A 27,328-nucleotide genomic window follows, 5' to 3' on the forward strand; every position below is an offset into this window, starting at 1 on the left:
TCTCCAGTTTATCTCCCCATCATGATAATATTTTCTTCTGCTTCCTTGAACTTCTAGAACTTGTTATAGTAGGTATTTTTATAACCTTATCTTCTAGTTCCATCATCTGTCATTTCTGTGTGTCTTTCTGTTGGTTTATTTTTCTCTTGGTTATGTGAGTCACTTGCCCAGCTTCTTTGCATTGCTTGTATTTTTTTTTTTTTTTAATTGGAGCTGGGTATTGTGAATTTTATGTATTTGGTTGCTGTGGGTTTTGTTGTATTCCTTTAGATAGTGTTGAGTTTGTTTTTTAAGTGCATAAATTACTTGGAATCAGCTTGACCCTTTGGAAGGGCTGGTCCAAAGCAGTCTTGATAGGGATGATTTGGCCCCACTACTAAGGCAATATTTTTTTTTGAGGATTCTACCCAATGCCTTGTGTACTATGAGATCTTTCCATGCTGACTGGTGGGACTACAAACTGTCCCCAGTCCTGAAAAAACCCTGGGGACTTTGGCTCACTCATTTGCAATGTTTCTTTTCAGACTCAGGTTGTTTCCTCTCACAGGTTTATATGGCCAAAGACTCAAGGAGACCACTCTGGAGACCTTCACATCTCTTTGTGTAGTTCCCACCTCACTAGTATTTGGCTGCATAAATTATAGTTATCTTTGCCACCTCGATCTCCAAGCTGTGTCTTGTCCAACTCAGCAAGATTGCTGGGCTCAGTTTTGGGTTCCCCCTCCCTTGCTATGGCCTAGAAACCACCTCCACAGAGTAAGCTGGTATCAACCTAGGGCTTACCTTATTTATTTTCTTTTTCTTGGGGATCACAGTCTTGTGTTGCCTGTTTTTCATCGTCTAAAGCCATCATTTCATCTTTTTGTCCAGTTTGCTGGTTGTTTTTAAGTGGAAAGGGAAATCTTGCCTGTTAGCCTATCTTGGTTGGAAGAAGAACTCAAACCTCATTTCTTTCCCCCTCAAATCTTTTTTTTTCCTATTAGAAAAGTGAACTCCTGAAGGTAAAAACTCAACCAGCAGTGAACCTTTTAAAAATCACACTTTAGCCGGGCGCGGTGGCTCAAGCCTGTAATCCCAGCACTTTGGGAGGCCGAGACGGGTGGATCACGAGGTCAGGAGATCGAGACCATCCTGGTGAACACAGTGAAACCCCGTCTCTACTAAAACTACAAAAAAAACTAGCCGGGCGAGGTGGCGGGCGCCTGTAGTCCCAGCTACTCGGGAGGCTGAGGCAAGAGAATGGCGTGAACCCGGGAGGCGGAGCTTGCAGTGAGCTGAGATCAGGCCACTGCACTCCAGCCTGGGCGACAGAGCGAGACTCCGTCTCAAAAAAATAAAAAAATAAAAAAATAAAAATAAATAAAAAAATAAAAATCACACTTTAATGAAAATTGAGCTTTATGATATAATTTTAATATCCTGAATATTATATTGCAACTAACAATGGTGGTATATATTAATTATTCTGAATTCTGCGTTAATATGCCTGGAAAGAAACTACAGTACAACACCAGAAAATGATAAAATAGCCCCTTTAACAGCTCTCTACCAAAATTGCAGCCCCAAGAAATGATCAGCCGATCATTTCTTTCTTTCCCTTTGAAACTTGTAGCCAATTTAAAATAGTACTTGGCTATAAAGTTGTGTTATTTTTCTCCTAATTTATCTTTGACTTGAACTTACTTATAGTTGAAAAGGATCCTCAGAAGTCATCTGGTCCAGGCCTATCAATGTAGGGTGATGAGATTGAGAGCCAGTGAGGAGGGGCAGCAGCAGGGCCCGCATCTGCCCTTGACGTCCAGGCCAGTGTCCTTCACAGAGCCACATTGCCTTTCCCTCCACAAAGCTCTCCTCCCCCTGTAGAATCTTGCTAGAAAAAGACGGTGGGATATACACAAGGGCCAACATGATCATTTCTCTTCTACAGTTGGAATTTTGCCTCAGTATTTTTATGCATAGGGTTTTTTGCCCTCAATGTAAATTTCATTATATAAACAAGTATTGTTGTATGGATTCTTTTAAATAAAGCAGCCACTTTGCCTTGCTTCCTTTTTAAAAAAGGACCTAGTGAGAACAAGATTAGGTGAAGAGAATAGACTAAAATACTATATAATTTTTCACTGATCTGAGACTAGTTATAAGTGTCAGTCCATTGGATATTTTACCTTCTCTGTGATGGAGACAAGCTTGCTGGTTCAAAGGTTGTGCAGAGGCTGGCGCGTGGCATTTGGAGGAGGGTGTGTGTGGGGTTGAGTGGGGTGCTGATCAGCAGCACTGAGGGTCAGGTGAGAGCAGAGACCGTGGATTTGCAGTGCTGTTGTTCTCCACAGAGCAGGATGTGTTTCCAGCATTACAGTCCTGCCTTGATGCAGGAAGGGACAGATTTAGAGTGAGAAGTTTGAGAGGAGCCCTGGTGGAGTGATTGAGGTGAACCAGACAGGATCAAGAAGGAAGCAAAGTTAGGAGAAGCTGCTAGAGAGGAAGAGAAAGGGAGGCCTTTCAGGAAAAGGGGAACGAGTGAAAGGGAAGATGGGAGGAGGGCACTGGAGAGGTCACCTTTTCACTTCTTGAAATAAAACCTTAAAGAAGTTGCATGAAGAGTCTTGTAGAGGCAGAATGCTCCAGTGGGAATGGCTTTTACTGAGAGGTAATCTTGTGGCAGGTTAGAGAGCAAGTCTGTCAGCCCCTCCATGTACTCTCTTTCCCAGCAGAACGTGCCAACTGCTCTTCTCCAGTGTTTCTGAGGCCATGTTTCAGGAAACTGTAAGCAACCACACAGGTTCAAGCTGGTACACTGTCCTCCTCTCAGTACCACAATGGCCAAACCAGAAATGATTATGGATATTACTCATAGAATTCACCAAGGAAAATTTTGCTAGGTCTTGTGTTCAACAACCCCTGTTATCAGAGAAATTTTCTCTTGAAGCTTAACCTAAATCTCCTGCAATCATTTGGATTCACTTCCTCTTCTGATTTGAGTCAGCCTTTCATTTGTTAGTTGATGTATTCATCCAATTTCCTTCTCCACACAATGCCACTGCCCAAACGTGTGTCCACGTGCACACTCACGCACTCCCCTCACACTTTCCCTCATACTTCATTGTCAATTACAAAGAAAACAGAAGGTAGACCTGGGTCATAGTAAGAATAAGAATATCATGGAGTCATCTAAGCCCACATCTATTACACTGAAAATCTTAGTTTTATCCTTAAGATTCCTCTTTAGTTGTTGCAGAGCGAGGCAAATTTGCTCAGTAGTTATTGGTAGAGCCCGCTAGCCTGTGTGTTTCTTCATATCGAAATCTCTCTTCCCTCCTTACTTCTGAGGGAAGCAGCCTGGTAGGCAGTGAAGAGCTCCAGCTTGGAATCAACTTCCTAGCTCAAGTTCCAGCTCTACCGTTTGTTGACTATATTTAACTCCTTGTGCCTCAGTTTCCTTATTTATAAATTGGGGATTATAGTAATCCCTGTTTACTAATAGAGGTGAAATAAGTTTAAGTGTAAGGCACTTAGAACAGTTTCTAACTTGAAGTAAGTTCTCAGGAAAAGTTAACCATAGAATTAGAAATAATTGTTGAATTCTTCACTGATATTACTTAGGTGTTTGCAGATGTCATTTCAAATAATGACATTTTTTGAGAGTAGTGCTTACAGTAGTAGAATCAGATTGTACCAAATAAAATAATAATGAACTCCTGTGCCAGTTGGCAGATGTTTTCCTTTTGTTTTAAAGAAAGTGTCAAGAATTGAGCTTAATCGATTGCCTTGCAAACATTGTTATCTCTAAACTAATGTTAGCTAAGTTCTAAGAGCATAAACTCCCATTCAAAAAATTGTTTTGCTATATTTTTGGTTTCACAAACTGAGCCACAATATTTAAGATATGAGCTCTTTACAGCCCTCTATTTTTATCTTTTGTTTACTTAGGTAGCTGGGTTAAGGAGGACTGCATTTTCTCTATGTCTGTTTTTCCTGTGGCCTCAATTGGAACACCATGACACATGTAATAGGTCTTCGCTTTTAAGGCCTTTTGATTTCATGTACCAATTTCTGACTTCACCATTTATGTTTGGAATTGTGATTGCCTGTATATTATTTCTTGATTCCAGCTAGTCTCTCTTGAAAATCTTCTGGGTTTTTATTTTTCCTGTTGAATTTTTTTCTTTGTAATTTTAATAATTCAGGGTTCCTCTTTTTCATATGTAAGTCTTAAGCTGTAAAGTTTGGTATAAATTGGAAATACATCTTTTGAAATAGTTAGAGGCCTTTGATTTAACAGATCTGGATACTCAGATGTTTAAAGGTCATTTTTGTAATATATTTATATTTACATGTTTACAGTTAACTATTTTGTTTCAGTTGTTAGGTCATTTGTGTCATCTAAGAAAAAAATGCTTAACTGTCACCTCTTACCAGGAGGACCTGTACAGAAACAGTATTATGTAAACAAAGGCACTGGTTTTTTATTTCATACTAGAACTCTAAATCAGATTTTAATAAAATTTCACTGTTCTTTACACTAGCTGTTATTAGTCTTTAGCTTACGGAGTATATTTATTCCATTTATAAAACATAACGTAGACTATTTAGAGTAGGATCCTTTGGTTTTGCAGCTGTACTATATCATTCTATAACTTCTATTTTTAATCTACATTAAGGAAGACCACAAAGTAGAATCTAGTTGTATATTGTGGGGGATTGATATGTCTTTCATGTATAGAGCCTGTTCAGTTCGTATTACTATTTGAAAAATGACACAAAATTCTTTTTATCTTAGTAAATTAAAGTTTATGAAATACATACACATTTTGGGTCAAGAGGTGGGTAGGGAGAGATGTTTTCATTTCCTTCTCCTTTAACCTTGATGGGCCTTCTGGGGATGCTGGTTGGCTCTTGGCAGGCTCTCAAGGTACCTTCTGTCTGATTCTGACCTTGGGATGCAGGAATCTATTGGTCTGCCCCTTGCTCCTTGGTGCTCCATGAGCAGAGGGTCACAGGATTGGTGCTGACAGCGTACAATTTTAATTTCTTACAAAGAGCTTTTGGATGTCTTCACTGTACTCCTTGAATTTGTTATGGTGATTTTTTTTTTAAATGCCTATAAAGTCGATGGCTGCCTGATAGCATCCTGGGAGATTCATTTCACTTTTAATTGGGAACTCTTTCGCAGAGAATGTCATTAGGATCATTGTTGTAGAGAACCCCCTGCGAGTTTCTCCAATTTTGATGTTTATTAGATGTTTGCTGTGGGAGCTCTCGACTCTTGTTCCCGGGAATTTTGAGTGTTTCCAGTCATGGTCATTTGCACATAGCCACAAGTCCACTCACAGGCAATGTTGGTTATCAGTGAGATGCCACTGTTCAGATTGTGAGTGCATCCATAATATCTTTCTCTTATTTGCTAGGCCGAAGATGGTGTTAGTGATTGAGAGCTGCTGGCTGGCACCCTTGCAGAGCAGGAGTAAGTGAGTGCTGTTCAGCTTTCCAGTCCTGTGAGTCTGATGCCTTTCCTCCATGTTTTGGCATCACTGCCAAACATATGCATTGAAATCCTTCATGATCATCAGTTTGTCAGATGATTATATTGTTGCAAAGAGTCTGTCCAGGTCTTTTGTATCTTTTTTTTCTTTTTTGTCACCTTAGTGTATGTCCATTGTGACGGGGACGTAGGCATTGATGATGATGATGGAAGAAGGCACAATATATATCACAACAAGACTAGAGATTTGGGGTTTAGTGAATGATTACAAACTCGGCAAAGGGAAAACTTTTCCAGAGCGCCAGTGTCGTCAGCCCAGTGCTGCATGAGCTGTTGTTCAACAAATGGACTTTGGCCCAGTCCTGTGGTGCCGCGTGTGTTTCTCAACAGTTTACTCGTTTATCTTGTGGATTGCTTCATAGTATGGTGTGCTGTTGCCATCTGCCACACCTGTGTTACAGGGTAAGAGGAAGTTTTGCATTTGCTTGCACGGTGCATCACAGAAGTGTAAGCCCTTGAAACACAACAAATCAATGCAGTTTGGCTGGCAAAAGGCAGGCAGTCTCTAGATGACCTCTTCTCCTGTCCTCTTTTCCATTGGGAGTGCGTACTGCAGCCCTGAGCAGGACAATACATATGGCCAAGGGGCAGGCAGAGAACCCTGTGGAAAGGAGGTCCCACCTGTTTGCATAGAACTGTGGAACTGAGATACACCTGCCCTCATCAGAATTAAGTTATGTGACCTCTGAAAGAAGATTGATGCGGAGCCATCTGACCTGGTCTATTCATGGACAGTCGTTACATTTCACAACCTAGACCAAAAGGCCAGATCTATTGCACATCTTCCTTAGGCAACAAGTTTCCTTATCTTCATCTACCTTGATTGTTGTTGTTAAGTGAGGCCCTTACATTTGCTGTATAAAGTCCCAATTCAGGGTCATGGCTAGAAATGGTGTGCTAAAGAGTACCTCACTGTTAAAGAGTCCTTGCAGTGATGATTTATTTTATCCGGAGGTATATATGGCTGCATATGTGGCTTAAGGTGGTGGTCACAGCATCATCCCTTAATTTGAACATTTAGATTCCACTCCACTGGACTAGCCAGGCACTTTCTCCCTTTGTAGAAAAATACTTTTACAAATTTCCACTGTAGTTAAGATACCATATGAAAACTAGCTTTGGATATGTAAGGTACGCTTATGGTCCCAGGCCCTCTATTCCTTTCCATGGAAACTGACCACTTGTAGTTCTGGAATGGAAGCATATAAGAAGGACGGGAATGAGAAATTAGGATCCTTAATTGCAAATGTAAGTGGAATGAGCTTACCCTGCCCATATTTAGGTTTATGTTCTTATCTTTTTTCTGGTGTCCTCACGGAATGTTGTCTTTCACTTGGTTACTAGTTAGGTGTATTCTACTAGGAAATTTACATCTTAGAACTCTATCTATCCATCTGTCTATTGAAGGACTGTATTGATAGACTTCCTGCCTTCCACCAGAGTGGGTAGATGAATATATCCTTTGATTTAGAGAGACACTTCAGAGCCCCAGCATTTGGTATGAGCTGAAGTTAATTCCAGCATGTTTAGGTTCAAGAAAAATATTTATCAATGAAATCAAATTGTTGAAAAAAATATTTTTATTAAGGAAACCTGATTCCTAATCATAGGCATCAAAACCTTTAAGCTCCGTTAAGTTATGTTAAAGGCTTTATGGTCAACAATTAGGATTTTGATAATTATCATAAATGTCAAACATGCAAGTGATTGAGTTACAAGTTTTTATTAATCCCATGAAAAGACTGTAGAAACTGCTACAACATAACTAATTGATTTTGCGTTAGGGTGATCATTCAGTTGACATAAATCTTTCTCACAGTAAATTTATATAATATCGCAATGCAGAAGCCTTCCATTGTGTTTGACTACCTCCCCTCCCCACCCTTAGTGTGGATGCAGGGTCTTTAAGGTGTATGATAAATGAGCTGTTTACTAATTTCCTGTTGAAGTGAATACACATTTGCAATTATTGGAATTTATTATTTGGGGGCATCTGGCTCATCCTTGTTTTTGTTTGTTAAACAGGAAAAGGACCAGCGCAGCCTAGACATAAACACTGCCAAGTGCATGTTGGGACTGTTATTAGGAAAAATCTGGCCCCTTTTTCCAGTTTTTCACCAATTCTTAGAGGTACCAAATTGTTGTTTTATGAAATGTATGTTTGCTTGCTTAGAACTACCAAATAATTTTATTTACCCATTGTATGTAATTTTTTGTTTGTTGTACTTTTCTGTCTATGTAGGAATTATGGTGACATAATTGCTGTCAGTCAGCAACTACCTATCTTCTTGGAGTGCATCTGTGTATGCGTTTAATGTTGTGTTGCTTCATTCCACATTAAAAATGCATCCAAAACAGCCACAGCTCTGTCCTTTTCTCTCTTTTCTCATCCCCATTTTAAAGCTTCACTTTTGTTTATATTTTCTGTTCTTTGTAACAATAGAAAAAGAAGATTTACTTTCTTTTGACTTTAGATGAACTTCCACTTTTATTAAGCAGAGGTTTAAAAGACAGTCATCTGCCTTCTTACCAAAATTAGTTTGTAATCTGTTCTTATCTACTCTTATCACCAATTAACTTGAGGACCTTAGATCAATCTAAGTATTAGGCAAACTGACAATATCTCCTTCAGTTTAAATTGTCTTCAGATCAGTATCAAAACAGTCCAGCACTTTATTCCATCATTGTTTGTGGGCTTTAAGTATTGATGATCAGAAATTCTGAGCTACTGGTTTTGTTGAAGTGTCATTCTGTGGGACCTGGAAGTATATGGGATACAAGTTTGAGTTACTTGGGTTGTCGTATATGGCATCCTCCTTTCCCTCCCACCCCAAGCCCTTCTAAAAATGGTCCTTTGTTTGCAAGGATGAGGGTGTTGGGTCTTTGAGAAAATGCTGGGCTGTATGATGACTCTGGCTTCACTCTTGAATAATCTTTCTCACAACTTACTTTATGTAATAGTCCAGAAAATTTTAATATCTAATAGGATTCTTTGAGAACTGTTATTAAAAATTTCTTTTAACATTACTAACTGGGACTCCTCAAAAATTTAAAAACTAGTTTTACGTAAGTATCTGTTTACCCAGTAGTCCATGTCGACATATAATCTGTTCTGATTTCTCTGGCAATCCGTTGAGATGAGTTATCATTATTTGGAAAAATAAATAGAAATAGTTTCCTGTTCTCAGAGAGTTTAGCTGGATTTGCACCTGCGTGTAAAGAGTCTTAAGCTGGAAGACCTGGCCTGGAGGAAATCTGACTTTGCATAATTCCAGGTGCATCATCAACTGTTTCAGAACTGGTTTTTGCTTTTACTTGCTTAGAAAGTTAAACTTATAGTCTGTGCTTTGTTCTCTTATATTAGTCTGCATTTTTCTTTAAAAAAGACAGTATTCCTCTCATTTCAGCTTTTCTTGTGTTTGCATCCTCAAAACCATTGGCCCAAATCTCTTTGCTTTTTATGTACTTGTATTGTTTTACTATGTTTCTGATTTTAGTGGGGAGGATTTAAAAATCATTGGTTCTGGATTTTATTTATGAATCTTTGTACAGGGATACTGTATTTTTAAATAGATACATGGCAAAGTTCTTGTCTAAGAGGAATAGAAAAACTATTTCACAGCTATTCTAGTTTCTTTTATGATCAGATTCCAGTTTTGAATTATTAGAACAGTAATTTTTTTCTGTGACAAGAATACCTAGTTTTGAGACCACTTGCAGCACTTACTGGATCTCATCAAGTAACCTGCTGCTGCATGTGCTTTAAGCCAAAGGCTTGGCCATGGGCAGTGCTGGTTATGTCAGGGGTTATATTAATGGGACCTACTCTTTATTTAGCACTTACTTTGTGCCAAGCACTGAATGAAGTGTTTCACATGAATTAGTAAATCATCTCTTTTAATTCTTACAATATCTTTATGAAGTAGATATTATCCCCATTTTATATAAAACAGCTTTTGCAGTTTAGAATTTTCACTTCTGGGGATGTATAATCATGTTATTTTGATGTGCTTTCCATTTTGTATTGAGACCCTATAATATTTTTGTAATGACAATTGTCATCTTAAATTCAACTCTTACTCTCCCTCACCATCCTCCTAGATTGGTGCTTAACAAACCTCAAATGCAAAGAGTTAACCTTACATGAACTTAAATGTTGATTCATAGAGCAATTGAAACCGTCCCATTTGTTCAAGTGTCAGTAATTCATATTACTTTTCCCTCCATCAGCAATCAAAATACAAAGTTATTAATAAAGACCAGTGGTGCAATGTCCTAGAGTTTAGCAGAACGATTAATCTTGACCTCAGCAACTATGATGAAGATGGAGCATGTAAGTACTGCCGCTACCCTTCTGCCATTCATGTACCTTTCTATATCATCTTCATTGGGAAAAGCCTCGGCTACATTATTATTATTATTATTATTATTATTATTACTACTACTACTACTGTTTCTCTCTTTCACTCCAGGGCCAGTTTTGTTGGACGAGTTTGTGGAATGGTATAAAGACAAACAGATGTCCTAGGACTTTATGCATAGCAGCGAGAGAGTCACTGTTACCACAGTTATGTCACCCATTAGCCATAAATTGCTGTTTGTATTAAAGCGCATGCTGCTTTTCTTGCACTGTTTCCCTTTCGCAGGAACATGTTGGTGTTTGCTATTGAATTGGCCAGCTCTGCTTGCTGTGTGGCATTGTTCTCTTCGAAGGCTGCTTTGCAGTTTGTATTTACACTACAGATTGGTGAATTTGCCAATGTCTTCACTGTGATTATGTGTATATTGCTGTTTAAATTTTGTATATGTGTATAAAAGGAAAAACCTTCACCTAGAGATTATTTCTGAAAAATGTATTGTAAAAATAATTTTGTGGCATTTCTAGTCCCTTTTTTGAATGAACCAATTATACTTTATTTGGTCTCCTATGTAGCATATCAGAAAACACGACAAAACTGTTACCATGAACAAACATTGCCAGAATTAACCTTACTATTTAAGAGGCCAACTTCTGGAAGGAGGTAAGAGTCATAACTTTTCAGAGGCATATGCCAAATATCATTTGGTATATTTAACAATATTAGTGTTCTAAAATGACGAAAGTTATAATTATTTGAACATATAGATATGTAACATGCCACAAATTATTTCCACCACACGAGGTATATAAGTTGTTTATTTTTTAGTGTTAAAACTATAGTAGCTTGAATGTAGGTACCAATGAACAAACTCAAATTGCACCTCTTTTCTTAAAAGAATGGGATTTAAACTCTTGTAAACATTCTTTAACTTTTTTGTTCGTTTGTTTTCTTTTTTTCCTTTTGCATTCTTCTAGCCAGTGATTGATCTGCTAATGCTTTCTTTGCCACTCTAAGTAAAATTTATTTTGCCTCCTCAATGAAAACCTCATGGTTTTGCTGGCTATTTATAACTGCATCACACTTCTAGTTGTGGCTTGAATTTTCAATTAAGCTTTCATGGTGTGTAATTTTCCAGCCTTTTGAGAAAACAAGCATACTATAAGTGAGAGCTGTTTTGTTTTCTGTTTTGTTTTCCTTGTTTGTTTGTTTCATGCTAGGCTTTTCCTGGCAGCATGTCCATTGCAGGCAGTGGACAAGAAACCACCAGCATTGAGCTAACCCAGTACATGCTAGGACCTGTGCTAGAGGGGCCACTTTTCATTACCTGAGTTATTTGTACAGAAGGGTGATGGCCATTATTTTTGTGGATGAGGAAACAAGAATAAACAGAATGGTATTTTTAGGTTTGTATTTTATGTCTTTTTTTTTTTTTTTTTTTTTGCCATTCTTGAGGAAATATAGAGATGACGTTTTCACCCCAACTATCTGGTGCTATTGAATGACTAATTCAGTCCCTGAAGTTCTGTGAAAACACAAAAGTCTAATGATTTGAGTGAGTGGTGCATTTGAAGAAGTAAATGCTGTCGTCAGCAAGATCCGTGATTTAAGCATGTGATGATTGGAAAAGGTTTGGGTTATTTGGAAGTCTGGCTAAAAATTCTTTTGGGTGACATGTGATCCTTTAAATGGCATTAAGTGAATAAAGCACACAGACAATGCTACTCTTGACCACTATTTTACCATCTATTTGCAAACAGTGTTCACATTTTCATATTTTTTCCCTAACTAACCCACCAAAGAAAGAAATTTTGTATGTATATACAGTGCGTGTGTGTATACAAAATCATGATATAGTAGAATGCAACGACTTTCTTTTTCTACCAAACGAAAGGTTTTATTTGCTGTGAAATAAACCAGAAGTTTAAAAAACCCTGTAGTGATTAAGCATACGTAACCACTCCTTGTTTGCAGATTCACTTTCAACCTTAAAAATTAATACCAGTTTGCATAAACCAATATCTGAAAAGAATAGAACATGTTGATGGCAAGCAACAGCTATTAAAACTGATGTGATGGATGCATTTGTTTTGCAGTGGTGGCTGGCGTAGGCAGATTTGGATCTGTGAATTGATTCATTTTCAAAATCATTCCATAAAGTTAAAAAATACACTTTAAAGGCAACAGGTCATACAGTTCTTTAAATTTGATCAGCTGTAGCTTTATTTAAAGCAAATGTAAATCATAGATGGAGTTATTTTAAACATTATGCTAGAATATAGATTTTTTTTAAATGCTAATAAGCACAGTTAATTCTAAAATGAGAGGATTGTTACAGGAGGGAGATGTTACAGTTACTCCACAATCAACATGTTGATGGTAGGGAAAAAACTGTGTAAAAACTATTGCATTATGTATGATAAGAAAGTAAGTATTCCAAAGGGATAATCTTGCATATTAAGAAAGCTCCAAATAATCTTTAAATTGCCTTGAAAAATAAACCTCTGTGACCGCTGAGTGGCAGAGTGCTTACCCTTGGTTTTCTTGATTTTATATAGTTATTTCTAAGGGGAGAAAAGGGGGTCAGAGTAATACATTTTCTTAAAAACCTCTCTTAAGTTGCACAAAATTGAACAATCATCAATAACTTATTTACTGGCTACTGTTGAATAAATTAGGGTGCCTTCATCTGGGTTTTCTTTAGTACCTAAGTCTACAAACCTTTCTCTTTTTCTATTGTGTTTTGAACTCCACATTGCAATACTCTGTTGTCATGGAATACAACCTTTAGATGTTTGCTGCTGAAGTAGGTCAGAAATTTTATTACTTGATTTGCCCCAAACATCCACTGTAATGTTACATGCACCTTTTTTGAAGCATGAACTCTGAATTACGTTTTTATAAATCTGACTAGACAAACCTAGATTCTGGTTTCACAATAGATTTATTTTGTCTCTCACTCTCCATTTTAACAGTGCTTTTGAAGTTTATACAGAAAGCTTTAAAAGTTAGTTTGTGTCCTTAGTTTTTATTATTACAACTGCTAAAATACCTCTGTAAGCCTTATCCTTTATTCCTTCATATGTTGTATAATAAATGTATACATTTCGTTGACCAACTAAAATGTTGGGTGTCTGTAAATGAGACCAAAACGTGGGTTGCTTTTTTCATAAAATAATTTCTATTGGGGGTTACTGTTCAATGGCAGCAGGTAACCTATAACTGTGAATGCTTCATGTCGTCAGTATTTGCATTACATTCATAAAAGTGTGCAAGTCCTGTGACTCCCAGCTTATGCCACCTAACTTGAGTAAAGCAAACTGGTTTTAGGTTTCAATGAAATTGATGTAAAATGATATCCCATAAATAAAAAGTATTTGTGTTTGGTTTCAGAACAGATGTGTAAATTTTTTCTTCTCTTCTGGCTTTCTCTTCAAAAACCATTTAAGGTAGTCTTTAAAGCATTTTTCATCCTTTTTTGTTTGTTTTTTCCAATTTTCTATTGAAAATTTCCAAAGCTACAATAATATAATGAACATCTGTGTACCTGTGACTTAGATTTTTCAGTTGTTAACATTTTACCGTATTTCCTGCCTTACTCTTGTGCTATACATGTGTGTGTACTTCTCACTTTCTGTAAATAGATTCTGAGAATAAATTACATTATGGCACTTCACACCTGATATTTTGGAATAAGGGCATTCTCCTATGATGCATGATACAATGGTACAATGATCACGCTCAAGAATTTTAATGGTGGTACAATACTATAATAAACTGTGCAGATTTAAATATCCCCATTTGTACCAGTCACGGTCTTGATAGCTGTTATCTTTTTAATCCAGGGATAAGCATTGTATTTAGTTGTTACACCTCTTTAGTCTCTTCCAATCTAGAAACAGTATTTTAAATGTTTTGATTAAAGATAGTGCAGTCACTCCTCAGCCAAATCGTGATTTTTTAAAAACCCACCGTGTTTTGTATATTTTTACACATTGAGCTAAGAAGAATTAAGCACATACTGTGGGCCACAAGCCAGGCAGGAATGACCACTTTTACTGCCCTCAAGGCTGCCACCCAATTGATCTGTATGTGTGTATTAGCCCTGGCTACCCCTTTCTAAAATTGTCTTACACTATACTAGAATGTAAGCTTTCTGAGAGAGGACCTCTGGCCATGTAGTGGATGGCCAGAAAATGGAAAGAAGCAGATAACAGAATTTCCTCTCTGGGCAAAGAATTGTCAGGACCTAAGAAACATGTAAAGATTAGAAAATCCAAGAATAAATCGAGGATGATTTTTATTTTTATAAGCTTGAAAGCAAGAGAGAGGAAGTAGAAAATAAGATTCCTTAGAATCCAGGTGCACACTGTTAAAATTGTCAATGTGGATGATTCTTTAAACCATAATTTGGGCCAAAAGCTGAGCATCACGCCAAGAAAATACCTCTGCTTCTAGACATCAAGAGAGGTGGAGATAAAGGAAAAAGCTTAACGCCAAATTGATAGCAGTGAGAGGCAACAAACCTTAGGACAGAGAATTCTTAACTTGTGGCAGAGCAAACAGAAACTCATGAGACATGTTATCCAGTAATAGAAAATAAGAACATGAGATTTATTCCACTGGACAGTACTAGGATTCTACATGTATATTCATGGGAATTGAAATAAAGTTCTCCGGTGTAATTGGAACAAGATAGACAGGAGAGAGTAAACCACGAATGCTGGCTCAAGACAAAAAACCCAGCAGAGATGAATTGCAGACATACCCATGACGGAAAAACTTACACAAGATCACTCTAAAGGAAAGACATTGTTAAGCCCTTTGAAATGATGGGGTGGAGAGGAAAGTGAACTGAAAAAATGAAAAACACCCACAGGAAGAAATCGAAGACGATTGGGTCAACCCCAGGCTACCGAAGTGAGGAAGAAAGTTGGCTGTTTCCAGACAGTGACTTTCTTAATTTGTTGAGCATACATGTCCTTCGCAGGACATGCTTTTTCTATGGTCGCTGGTTGCATCAAATAGAAATGAGTTATTGGAATGTTACCTCCAAATCCTTACATGAAGAGTAAGCAAAAGATGAAAGCTTTTGATTCCTTTACAAAATAATTGCTTTTGGGACTTTACTATAGCTAGAAAAAAAAAAAAAAAACCTATCACGCGAGGAAGTAACACATCAAGCTTTCTGGCCCGGTAAGGCAGAAGGTAATTCAAAATCGGCATGTTCACCACTTTTGGCACGTTCAGCAGAAAAATGTTTAGCTTTTTCTCTGCCAGAATTTGTTCCTAGCATTTATTTCCAGTTGCCTTAACAAAAAATAAAATCATCCCATGTATATAAGTACTTGCTTAGAAATCATGGTGAATTAGTACGTAGGCTATGCTGAGAATAATAATTGGAAACTGAAAAACAAAGATTGACTATAGTAATTAAATGGAAACTTTAAAAACCATCATTTAAAATGTGAATCTCTTCTCCAATAAGTGTATTCGGTCCTTTGAAAGAAATTCCTTTGCAATCACTCTCTGAAGAATATAGATTGTAAAGAATCCTGGCTGTGAGAAAGGAAGCTGAAAAGGGTTTGTTTTTCCCTCTGACACTTTGCAGCAGAGACATCTCAGAATTGCCTAAGTGTGAATATCTAAAATTACAAACTAGTGTTCTCTAGAAATCTTAGGATACATGTGTGATGGTATAGAAAGCTACAGCTGTACTCATTACCAGTGAAATAACTCATGAAAAAGTTTTGGGCCAATTTTCAATAGCATGTTGAAAGTCATTGCATTTTCTTTGTCTCTACTTGCTTATTGTTCATTTTAGCTTCATTATCTGTAGTGACTTCTATGTATCCCATTGTAAGAGTAGGGCCTGGACAAGGTTTGTAATCCTATCACATTTCCAAAATTATTGAATAAAGTAATAGATGCCTTCTAGCAACCTGTTCTGTGTGCGTGTGTTCTGTGTGTCTCAAAGTGCTCATAAATCCTCCAAGTCCTTATTTTGCCTACATCAGGTTTTCAGATTCTCAATATAATCATTGTATCAACAAACTTTAATTGTGTGTTAGGCAGAATTCCTATGTGAAATTGGTAACACAAGCATTAAAGTTTACAAGAGTGCATAGAGGAAACTGGAGTAAAAAATGAAGAGACTGAAGAATTAGGAAAGACCTATGAATGGGAGGCCTTATGCCCACTGAGTGTCAGTGCCTTTAGACACTTAGAAATGGTAGACCAGAAACACCAACTGGGTTAGAGCTGAGAGTTCCTTTTGGAGAGTATAGTATAATAGGGAGAGATCAGGAATTGGTGTGATGCCACATTGCATACTCATGGATCTGGTTTTGTTGGTGCTCCAACACCTGGATGGGTCAGCGAGCTCTAATGGATTTTAGAGATGTAGTCAAGAAGACCAGTTGGTTGCTTATTGACATCATTTAGCTCCTTTGAGAAAAAGTGTCCAGCCAGTGTGCTTTATACTGACCTCCTTGAACACCTTTCAACACTTAGGTGAAGTATGTAGAGGAACCTGAAGTAGAATTTAAGTAACTGGTCTAAAGTCAACATAGCTGGAAAGTTGGAAAGCTGAGGTTGAAGCTAAAGTCCGTCTCCACCCCAGCGCCTTGGGGAGCCCCAAGAAATAAACAAAAGTCTGACAAGAGCTAAGAAGATTGAGTTCTGTAGGTCTGTATGCTGTCTGGCTCATTCAAGGTCTCCTAGTGCCCTTTACAGGAAATCCCCTCTCTCCAACCCAAGGCCCTGGCATCCAGTGAGTTCTAATTTTTTCTCGTTTGCTGGGATGTCATATAAATGGAATCCTATGTTATGTAGCCTTTTGTTTTTGCTTCTTTCACTTGTAATGCTTTTCAGATTTAGCCATGCACCATTGATTAATTGCTTTTTATTGCTGAGCAGTGTTCCATTGAATGGATGTGCTATGAAATGTTGGTGGACATTTGGATTATTTCCAGTTCAGGGCAATTATTAATATTTTTGTGGACATACGCTATTATTTCTCTAGACCATTTTGGGATCAAATAGGATTGCTGGGTCAAAGGATAAGTGTATGTTTAATTTTGTAAGAAATTGCCAAGCCATTTTCCAAAGTCATAACCATTTGGCATTTCTATCAACAATGTATGAGAGTTCCAGTGGCTCCCTATACCCTCATCAGCATTTAGTATTTTCAGTTTTTAAAATTTTAGCCATTCTCATAGGTATGTACTGAATGCTTTCTCACTTGCAAAATACATCAAATACATAGTGATGAGCAAATTAACCCAGGGTTGGTAAGCTCATTTATGGTTTGAGCAAATTCAGTTTTCTATAAAAAACATACTCTGCAGATTAACCGAATAAACACAGTATCCTGTGACATGTTTTACAAGGTCTGTAGTAACATGTTTCCCAGCTAATGGTTACAGACAGTCTGCTACTTCAGAGTATAGTAGTTGAGTATTTTGGAATGTTTCTTGCTCCTTTTCAGCTCTTGTGAAGAAGAGCTATAATTTGATAACTAGAGATTGTCCACATAGATTTCAATGTAAATAAGATTTTATATTCACCTCTCTGGTCCACTTTGTTCACTGTGTCCTTCTAGCCTCCTCTTCCTCATTGGCTCACTCATACATATTTGGAATTCAAAGGCTGTCACTAAAATTCTTCCCTCTTTAGTTTTGGAAAACTTCTAAGGATAGATCCATTTCGAGAGGCTTATAATTATATTTCACAGTTGACAAAGTGCTTTTTACGTAGTCTCGTTTTAGTCACACAACCACCCGATGAGGTAGATTTTATTATTTTCATTTAACAAATGAAAACAAAAAACAAAGGGGTTGCAGAGTTCCAGTGACTTATTCAAATTCACACTTAGTAACTGAAAGAAGTATGCCTGGAGCCTGCATCTTCTAGTTCTGAATCCTATGTGCTTTCTTCCATGCCACCCCAACCCCATGCCCTGTGCTTTTGCAACTTTCCTCTGTGATTAGTGCTAAAAGCCATAGGCCAAGTGAAATGTTGAAGGCCAATTAAGGATGGCCAGGTCTAGCCCTGACATCCTGGAAGCTGCCTTTGGCTCCACTAGGCCCTACTTTGAAAGAGCTTTGGAGGATCTCATTGCTGCTCTGAGGAGACGAAGGGCAACATCACTCAAAGGAGTAGAGGAAATGCACAAGGCAGCCCCCAGTATAGTGGGGAAATGCACAAGGCCGAAGCCATCTGGGAGCCAGCACAGAAATCTTGACAGCCAAGTACTCAGCAGGCAGGAAAGCAGAAGGTGAGCCCTGGAGGAACTGACTGTGTGTCAGGCAGAGGGTTAAGGACTAGGGATAATACCTGGTCCCCGCTCTTTTTTTTTTTTTTTTTTTTTTTTTTTTTTTTTTTTTTTTTTTTTTTTTTGAGACGGAGTCTAGCTCTGTTGCCCAGCCTGGAGTGCAGTGGCCGGATCTCAGCTCACTGCAAGCCCCGCCTCCCGGGTTCACGCCATTCTCCTGCCTCAGCCTCCCGAGTAGCTGGGAGTACAGGCGCCCGCCACCTCGCCCGGCTAATTTTTTTTGTATTTTAGTAGAGACGGGGTTTCACCGTGTTAGCCAAGCTTAGACCCATGGAGGAGCTCTGAATGGTTGTACCCTGTTAAGTCAAGCTTAGACAGGGGATTCAAAGGGTGCTGTGAGGCAAGGTGGGAGGTTGGGTGGGGTTTATTAGTATTCTGGAGAGTAATAGAACCAATAGTGCTTGCGTGTGTTTGTACCATATGTAGGTAGAGAGTGGGGTTATTAAGGAATTAGCTTATGCAGTCATGGAGGCCGAGAAGTCCCAAAATCTGCAAGCACCCATAAGTTCCAGTTTGAATCTGAAAACCTGAGAACCAGGAGAACTGGATGTAGTTCCAGTTGAAAAGCCAGCAGACTTAAAACCCAAGAAGAGCCAATGTTTCAGACCAAGTTTGGTTGCAGAAAAAGATTCATGTTCCAGCTCAAGCAGTCAGGCAGGAAGGGTTCCCTCTTCCTCTACTCTTTTCTTTTCAAGTCTTAAATTGAGTGGATGAGACCCATCCATATTATTGAGTGCCATCTACTCAAGTCTGCAGATTCAAATGTTAATGTCATTCAGAAACATCCTCACAGATAAACCCAGAAAAATGTTTGGGCAAATGTCTGGGCACTCCATGGCCCAGTCATGTTGAAACACAAAATTAACTATCACAAGTCCACCCTTTGTCAGTTTGGAACCCATACACATCTCCTTAAGCCATAAACTCCAAATAAAGACAATAACAATGTCGTAATTTCACCTCACGATAACAACTACCTTGCATACAACTGAAAACACACCAACTCCTTTCCCAGAAGAGAAGATGAGGTATTTGAGTGATATTTACTCTTCTCCATAATATCCCATTACTTAAATAATATGATATAAAATTAATACTTAAATGTTATTATATCAATACATCTATCACAAGGTAAGAGAATAAGAGAAGGAAGAAAACAAACATATAGAGTGTGTTAGAGACTGAATGTTTATGACTCCCCAAAATTCATGTGTTGGAATCAATCCCCAATGTGATAATATAAGGCCGTTTGGAAGGCACTATGTCATGAGGGTGGGGTCTGCAGGAATGTGATTAGTGCCCTTACAGAAAGAGACCCCAGAGAGCTCCTCAACCTCTTTCTGCTATGTGAGGATATAAGGACAAGTCAGTAGTCTACAACCTGGAAGAGGGCCCTCACCAGAATCCAGTCAAACTGGTACCATCTCAAACTTTCAGCCTCCAGATCTGTGAGAAATACATTTCTGTTGTTTATGAGGCACCCAGTCTATGGTACCCTGTTACAGCAGCCTGAAGTAAGACTAAAACTGATCCATGACAAGATAGGGAAGAAATACTCATGAGAATTAGTCTTCATTCCTCTTACTAGTCATGTGGTCGTAGGTAGTACTTGTGACTGACTACTTTTTTCCACTACCCATGCTTTATTCCCTTTGCCTTAAGCAAGCACCTTAGCTGGTCATGGTTCTTTACCTGTCAGGGTGACCCAGTCTATTTCTGAAGGGTCTTAGCCACTATTTGGCTAAGTCATCTTGCCTGGATTGAGTTGTACTTTTCCATTGATCTTAATCACAGGACTTGGTAATACTAAGATGCTTTAGGGGATCTCCCATGTTTCAGACATACTCTTCCTTGCCTCCATTCTGGAACAGAAGTATAATTCCTCCTTGGTAGGCAGGATCAGTCACCCTAGCTGACATTGTAACTCCCTTCTTTGCCTGTCGATTCAGAGTCATGGGGAATCCAAAGTGGCTCAGTGGCAGTCTTAACTGTCAGTTCAATGGAATCGTTGTTCTGTCTCCTGATGGAAGCATTCCTCCCTTTGGCACAAAGATCTCTAGTACAGCAGAGCAAAGGGCACAGGGACAGGAAGCAAAAATTTTGCTAGTGGATCACTAGTGTGGTAGTGATTTGTGCCACTCCCATTTCCACCCCTTGATTCCTAGGCCAGTGAATCCATGTTATGGAAGAAACAACACCATATATATAGGATGCTGATTCAGAAGATATAACCCTTCTGAAGAAGCTTGCCCCAGTCCTGCAAGGTACTGTGCCCACTTTGTGTCTTCAAAAGGCCACTCCATGATTCTATCAAGACAGCTGCTTCAGGGAGTGAATTCCATGAGCACGAGTTCACTGCTGCACATCTTTGCCTGTGAAATGAGTTCCTTGATCAGAAGCAATGCTGTGTGGAATACCATAACAGTGGATGAGGCAATCTGTAAGTCCATGGATGGTAGTTTTGTTAGAAGTATGCAGGGAAGGCCAATCCATATCTAGAGTGTCTATTCCACTAAGAACGAAATGGTGTTCTTTTCTTGATGGGAAGTCGTCCAATGTAATCAACTCATGGGCAGGTAGCTGGCTGATCACCCTGGGAATGGTGCCATATCAGGGACTCTCAATGTTGGTCTTTGCTGCTGGCAGAGTGGACACTCAGAAGTGACCATAGCCAGGTCAGCTTTGGTGAGTGAAAGTCCATGTTGCAGAGCCCATGCACAGCCTCCATCCATGCCACCATGGCTACTTCATTCATGAGCCCATTGGCAATGACAGGGGTGACTGAGGAAACAGGCCGACTAGTCTCAGAACAGTCATCTATCCACTTATTCATGTCCTCCTCTACCGAGGTCACCTTTTGGTAATAGCACACAACTCCCATGTTTTTTCCCCATTCAGAGACATCTAACCACATCCCTCTTCCCCATATTTCCAGGGGAAATAAGTTGGTTGCCAGTTTTCCAATCATGTTCCTTCCAAGTCCCTGACCAGCAAAGCCATTGGCCACAGTCTATGAATCGGTATATCACTGGCTATTGCTCCTTCCAAGCAAAGTGAATAATCAGGTACACTGGTTGGTGTTCTGCCCACTGGGAGGACTTCTGTCCACCACTGTCCTTCAGGGATGTCCCAGAGAGAGGCCATAGTGCTGCAGCTGTCCACTTTCATGTGGTGTCTGCATATTGTGTGGGATCACCTGTACACCAGTCCTGAATCTTCCTCTGTCAACTGATCATAGGGTACCCCCCCACGAGGCCTTAGGTAGAGGCTGGAAGAGAGAAGGCAGTGTAGCAGGAGTGTGAAGCATGGGCATTTGTCACTTCACGTAACTTACTCGCGCTATCAGGGCCTGCTCAAAGCCAGTCTCCCATATACACCACTTCCATTTGAAGATGGAGTACCTCTGTGTACACTTAACTTTATGGCTTGGTGGGACAGAACACCAAGTTCATGATGGACAGTCCAGGTTTCATGGTAATGTGTTAACCATTCTAGGTTTCCTAAGGCCCACTAGCAGGCCAATAGTGTTTCTTACAAAGGAAGTAGGTGGTGGTGTACCTCTTTCGGTTGCAGGAGATACTAGATGCAAAAACTTATCTTCCACTTTAGGAAGACATCTCAACAAGCCTCACACCACGAGACCTTGAAACATTTCACCAAGATAGAAGTCTCCTAAAATTTTGTTGAATTGTTTTCTGATCTTTGGCACACAGATGTCTTGCCAGTAAGTCTAGAGTAATTGCTACTTCTTGCTCACTAGGTCCAATCAACATAATGTCCTCGATGTAATGGACCAATGTGATATGCTATAGAAGGGAAAAGTGATGAAGAGCCCTGCAAACTAAATTATGACATAGAGCTGGAGAGTTTACATACCTTGAAGTAGGACAGTGAAGGTGCATTGCTGACTTTGCCCACTGAAAACAAACAACTTCTGATGGAGATTATTGGCAGGGATGGAGAAAGGAATTTATCAGATCAATAGCTGCATATCAGATACCAGGTCCATGTTTCAGACAGCCAACCAAACAAACTGTTAGAGACCTGCATTAGTCAGGGTTCTCTAGAGGGACAGAATTAATAGGATAGATGTATATAAAAAGGCAAGTTTATTAAGCAGTATTGACTCATACTATCACAAAAGTTAAGTCCCACAATAGGCTGTCTGCAAGCTGGGGAGCAAAGAAGTGAGCCCAAGTTCCAAAACCTCAAAAATAGGGAAGCCGATAGTGCAGTCTTCAGTCTGTGGCTGAAGGCCCAAGAGTCCCTGGCAAATCACTGGTGTTAAGTCCAAGAGTCCAAAAGCTGAGGAACTTGGGGTCTGATGTTTGAGGGCAGGAAGTATCCAGCACAGGAGAAAGAAGAAGGCTGGAAGTCTCAGCAAGTCTGCTCTTTCCAACTTTTGCCTGCTTTATTCTGGCAGCTGATTAGATGGTGCCTACCCAGATTTAGGATGAGTTTGCCTCTCCCAGTCCACTGACTCAAATGTTAATCTCCTTTGGCAACACCCTCACAGATACACCCAGGAACAATACTTTGCATCCTTCAGTCCAATCAATTTGACACTCAACATTAACCATCACAAGACCTAACTCCCAGAACTGCAACATTAAATGCAGAATCTCTGCCTAGTAGGGCTGTCAATCAGACACCAGAGAATGTGTTTTATGTCACCCCACAAAATGGGCTCACAGGCTCCAGCCCCAAACTTAAATTGACAAATCTAAAAGGCTTTGGACTTTGGATTCCTCTGACCTTGAGGATTTCTTCCTCTGCACAAGCTGCTGACACAACTCCACTTTGGGCATGCCTTCTGAGAAAAAAGGGAGTCCCAGCAAAACCATGTCTACTGGCTCGAATCATCATGTATCCTTGAATATTTGCATATACTTTGCATTGTTTATTAGGTGAAGGGATGGTAAATAAAATGGAAGTTTCCATAGTTAAGTCCCCATTCCCACCAACCTTCAAAATCATTTGTGTTAATTTACTCAAGCAATGAAATCACATCTGGTACAGCAGCTGCAATTGCAATCACCACCTGGTTAAACTTATGATAATCCATTGTTATTCTCCAATATCTATTGATTACTTGACCTCCATAATCCCCTACTGTGACCGGTGAGCCACAGTATATATAGATATTTCGGGTCTTCTGGAATTAGTGTCAGTTCAGAGTCAGAGTCCAGTAGTCCCACAGATGTTTGATTATTTCCTTTTTTTCAATGCAGTTATCCTGGTAAAAGACCATAGCTCTTTTGGGGAAGACTAGGAGGTTAATAGCGTAATTTTTTGTTTTGTTTTGTTTTTTGGTTTTTGTTTTTTGAGATGGAGTCTCTATCACCCAGGCTGGAGTGCGGGGCGTGATCTCGGCTCACTGCAACCTCCACCTCTGGGATTCCAGCAATTCTCCTGCCTAAGCCTCCTGAGTAGCTGGGACTACAGGCATGCACCACCATGCCTGGCTAATTTTTTAGTAAAGATGGGGTTTCACCATATTGGCCAGGCTGGTCTCAAACTCTGGACCTCATGATCCACCCACCTCGGCCTCCCAAAGTGCTGGGATTACATGTACATGTGTGAGCCACTGCGCCCGGCCTTAATAGTGTAAATTTTTGACAGTGTACTGGAGTCCTTCCTCAAAGGGATTTAGTGTCACCTTTATTCAAGGTGTTCTGGGTCTGTCACTAGGGTTAATATTGAATTGTTTCACTCCCTTTTCTACTCTTTGACTCCTGGACCCATGAATCCTAGTTAGCTGAAATCTGGGGGTTGATTGAGTAGCTGTCATTCTCTGTTTTTATGATTCAGGTTAGATTTTTGTTTACCTGACCTGGAAGTTTTCTGCTTATACAGATGAGGTAAGAATTTAGTAGGTTCCTATCTATTTCACTTCTAGGCACACTGTGATCAACTAGTCAATAGCAGAAGTTAGTGAGAGTCAGACTATTCTGATTGCTTCTCTGACTCTGTTGTTCATTATGGTTACCAGGCCCACCTACCTTTAGTCCCTGCCCCACCACTTGGCCCCTGCCTCCCTGGGATCCAATTATTCCCATTGCATTTAGGTTTCCCAACTCAGTGGCTGTAGTTCCCATGGTGAGGTCCCATCTACAGAGAAGAGCAATCACAAACTTTTTCAAGAATGTTAGGCTCCCCACACGAATTCATTTCTCATGTTATTGATGAAAGGTATGATTTCTGAATCCTCCCAGGGTGAATGACTATGTCTTAAGTAACAAATCCATTCTAACATACCAACCTCCCTAAACCTTTGATTCCCTTCCTCTGCATGAAACCAGGGCAGGTAGGACACTTCCAGATTGCTCACTGTGGGCCATCTTTTGGTCCATGTTTCAGATACCCAACCAAACCAATTTTTAGAGCTCCTTCTAACTCCCAGAACTGCAGCATTAAATGCAGAATCTCTGCTTAGTGAAGCTATCTCAGTAAATTTAACCTGATCCTTCTGTGCCTTCCACTTCCTTCTGTTCCTTCCACCATTAACCCACACCTTTTTTTTTTTTTTTTTTTTTTTTTGAGACAGAGTCTCCCTCTGTTGCTGTTTTGAGACAGAGTCTCCCTCTGTTGCTGAGGCTGGAGTGCAGTGGCCCAAACTCGGCTCACCGCAACTTCCGCCTCCCAGGTTCAAGCGATTTTCTCCTGCCTCAGCCTCCCAAGCAGCTGGGACTACAGGCATGCACCACCAGCCCCAGCCAGTTTTTGTATTTTTAGTAGAGATGGAGTTTCACCATGTTGACCAGGCTGGTCTGAAACTCCTGACCTCAGGTTATCCACCTGCCTCAGCCTCCCAGAGTGCTGGGATTACAGGTGTGAGCCAAGGTGCCTGGCCCCCACACCCTTAATATCCATTCCCACACATTCCCCATATGTCTAGCTGTATAAATTAGAAAACTGGAGTCGGTTTTTTGGAGTGTAGCTCACATCCTCATGGGTCACATTTTTAAGTCTCCTTTATGGGCCCACTGGGACTTGAGTCTAGTTATAGGTCTAGAAGCAAAGAGGATTGGTAGGGATGGGTCTTGAGGAGACTCAGCATTGTGTTGCATGGCAACTGCCTCAGGAGAGAACATGGTAGTTTCTTCAGTCACTGCAGGGTTTATTTCCTCAGTCAGAGGTGAAAACGCCAGTGTCACTGGGGATGGGGAGACTGCCTCTACTGGGGATGAGGAGAAATCTTACACTCCAGAGAAGACTCATCAGAATTTTGATGAGTCTTCAAACTCACTGATGAAACTCAGTGTTCCCAGCTTCATTCATCAAGGTTATCCCACATGTCACTATTCCAATTTGTAGGATCTCATTGTTTCCTAATCCCAATCTACTTTAATGGTAGACACTCTGCAAGGCTGGGAGTTCAACTTGTATTATAATTCAGCCAGTTGCAGGATGAGATTCTGCATGTGATTTGATATTTCAATCATCTCAGCCTTGCGGCTACAGAAAATAAGGGTCTCTTTCAGGAAACACACAGAGCCTTCAGATCATTTATATGGCACTTGAGCTGGAATACAAATCCCTGAGCTTTTTTTTTTTTTTTTTTTTTTTTAACCACGTTTTCCAGTGTCATTAAGAGCAACCAGCCAACCTTAGCATATTCATTAATTTTTGAAAAATGTTGGAAAGTATCATATACACAATCACCCAGCTTCTTGCTTCTCATAAGCAGTGGATTAGGAGTGTCCAATGCAAGTATCTTGCATATTTCTATTGCCAGATTACAACATGGACAATCAGAGCTTTCTTTACTACTAGAAATATATTCATTAGCATATTTAAATCTAATCACAATAGAGAGCTGATTCTAGAAACTACAGAACCAATTCAGAAAACACTCTTTAAAAAATTCTGTTCCTCTAGACCCACTCCTGGTGCCAAAATCTGTACTACTCAGGATTCTCTAGAGAAACAGAACCAATAGGAGACTATATATATATATACTTTATAGTTACAATGTTAGACCATATATATGTACACATATATATGTGTGTATATATATATAGTCTAATATTCCAATCTCCCATATATAAATACATATATTTTATATAGAGAGAGTTATTTTATATTTTTTTTATATATGTATATATAAAGAGATTTATTTTAAGGTATTGACTTCCATGATCCTTGAGACTGAGAAGTCTCACCATCTGCTATCTGTAAGCTGGAGACCCAGGAAAGCTGGTGGTATAGTTTGAAAGCCTGAGTGCTGAAGAGCCAATGGTGTAGATTTTGGTCTAGGTCTGAAGGCCTGAGATCCAGGAGTGCTGAAGGTAGGAGAAGATCCACATCCCAGTTCAAGTTGTCAGGCAGAGACAGCAAATCCTTCTTTCCTCCACTTTTTTCATCTACTCAAGCTCTCAATGGATTGCATCATGCCTTCCCACATTGGAGAAGGAAATTTGGTTTACTCAGTCTACCCATTCAAATGCTAATATATTTTAGAATAACCACAGATACTTCCAGAAATAATGTTTTACCAGCCACTTGGCCATCCTGTAGCTCAGTCAACTTGACCCAGAATTTACCATCACAGGTCCCTATCATCTTTATGACTTCATTTAACTTTAAACCTCCCTAAAGGCCCTGTCTCCAAATATAGTCACATTGTGAGTTTTGGCTTCAACATATAGATTTCAATGGACATATTTTAGTATATAATGGAGGGAGAATGGAGAAGACGGTAGAAAGTCCAAGGAGAGAGGTGAAAGTTTGGAAATGCCCCTGAAAAGAGTAAGAAAAGATAAGGAATAAATCTAATTGCCCAGACAGAAATAAAATGGAGAATTGAGACTAGGTATGTAACTATGGTACAGAATGAACTTATGAATTCAGAACCTGGACATTAGGTGAAGGTGACATGAGCTGATATGCTCCAGTCCAAAACCTAAATTGGCATTAAAGGCAGGAGGATTTGGGCTTTGAACTCCTCTGGTTTAGAAAATGTCCCCCTCTGTACAAACTGCTGAGACCACCCAACTTTGAACATGCCTTCTGAGGAAATAAGGAAGTCACAATGAAACAATGTTCACTAGTTCGAGCTATCATGTATGTATGCTTGAATACTGCATATACTTT

At 39.5% G+C, this 27,328-nt stretch overlaps 1 protein-coding gene across 11 annotated transcripts in view; it reads left to right on the forward strand.

Moving 5' to 3' along the window:
* Positions 1-13,292, forward strand: part of LOC105499583 (defective in cullin neddylation 1 domain containing 4) — an 82,516-nt gene extending 69,224 nt beyond the window's left edge. For 7 of the 11 annotated variants that reach the window (XM_011772214.2, XM_011772221.3, XM_011772216.2 and 4 more), the window contains exons 9-11: positions 7,565-7,669; positions 9,770-9,872; positions 10,012-13,292. In XM_011772214.2, the coding sequence (XP_011770516.1) occupies positions 7,565-7,669; positions 9,770-9,872; positions 10,012-10,067 (264 nt within the window). In that variant the 3' untranslated portion in view covers positions 10,068-13,292. Of the gene's footprint in view, positions 1-5,405; positions 5,462-5,643; positions 5,942-7,564; positions 7,670-9,769; positions 9,873-10,011 lie in introns of those variants that run through there. The other 4 variants (XR_011621172.1, XR_011621173.1, XM_071093338.1 and 1 more) reach the window with 4 other exon arrangements.
* The last annotated feature ends 14,036 nt before the right edge of the window (positions 13,293-27,328 follow it).

This window comes from Macaca nemestrina, chromosome 3 (genome assembly GCF_043159975.1).
Source record: "Macaca nemestrina isolate mMacNem1 chromosome 3, mMacNem.hap1, whole genome shotgun sequence".
NCBI lineage: Eukaryota > Metazoa > Chordata > Mammalia > Primates > Cercopithecidae > Macaca > Macaca nemestrina.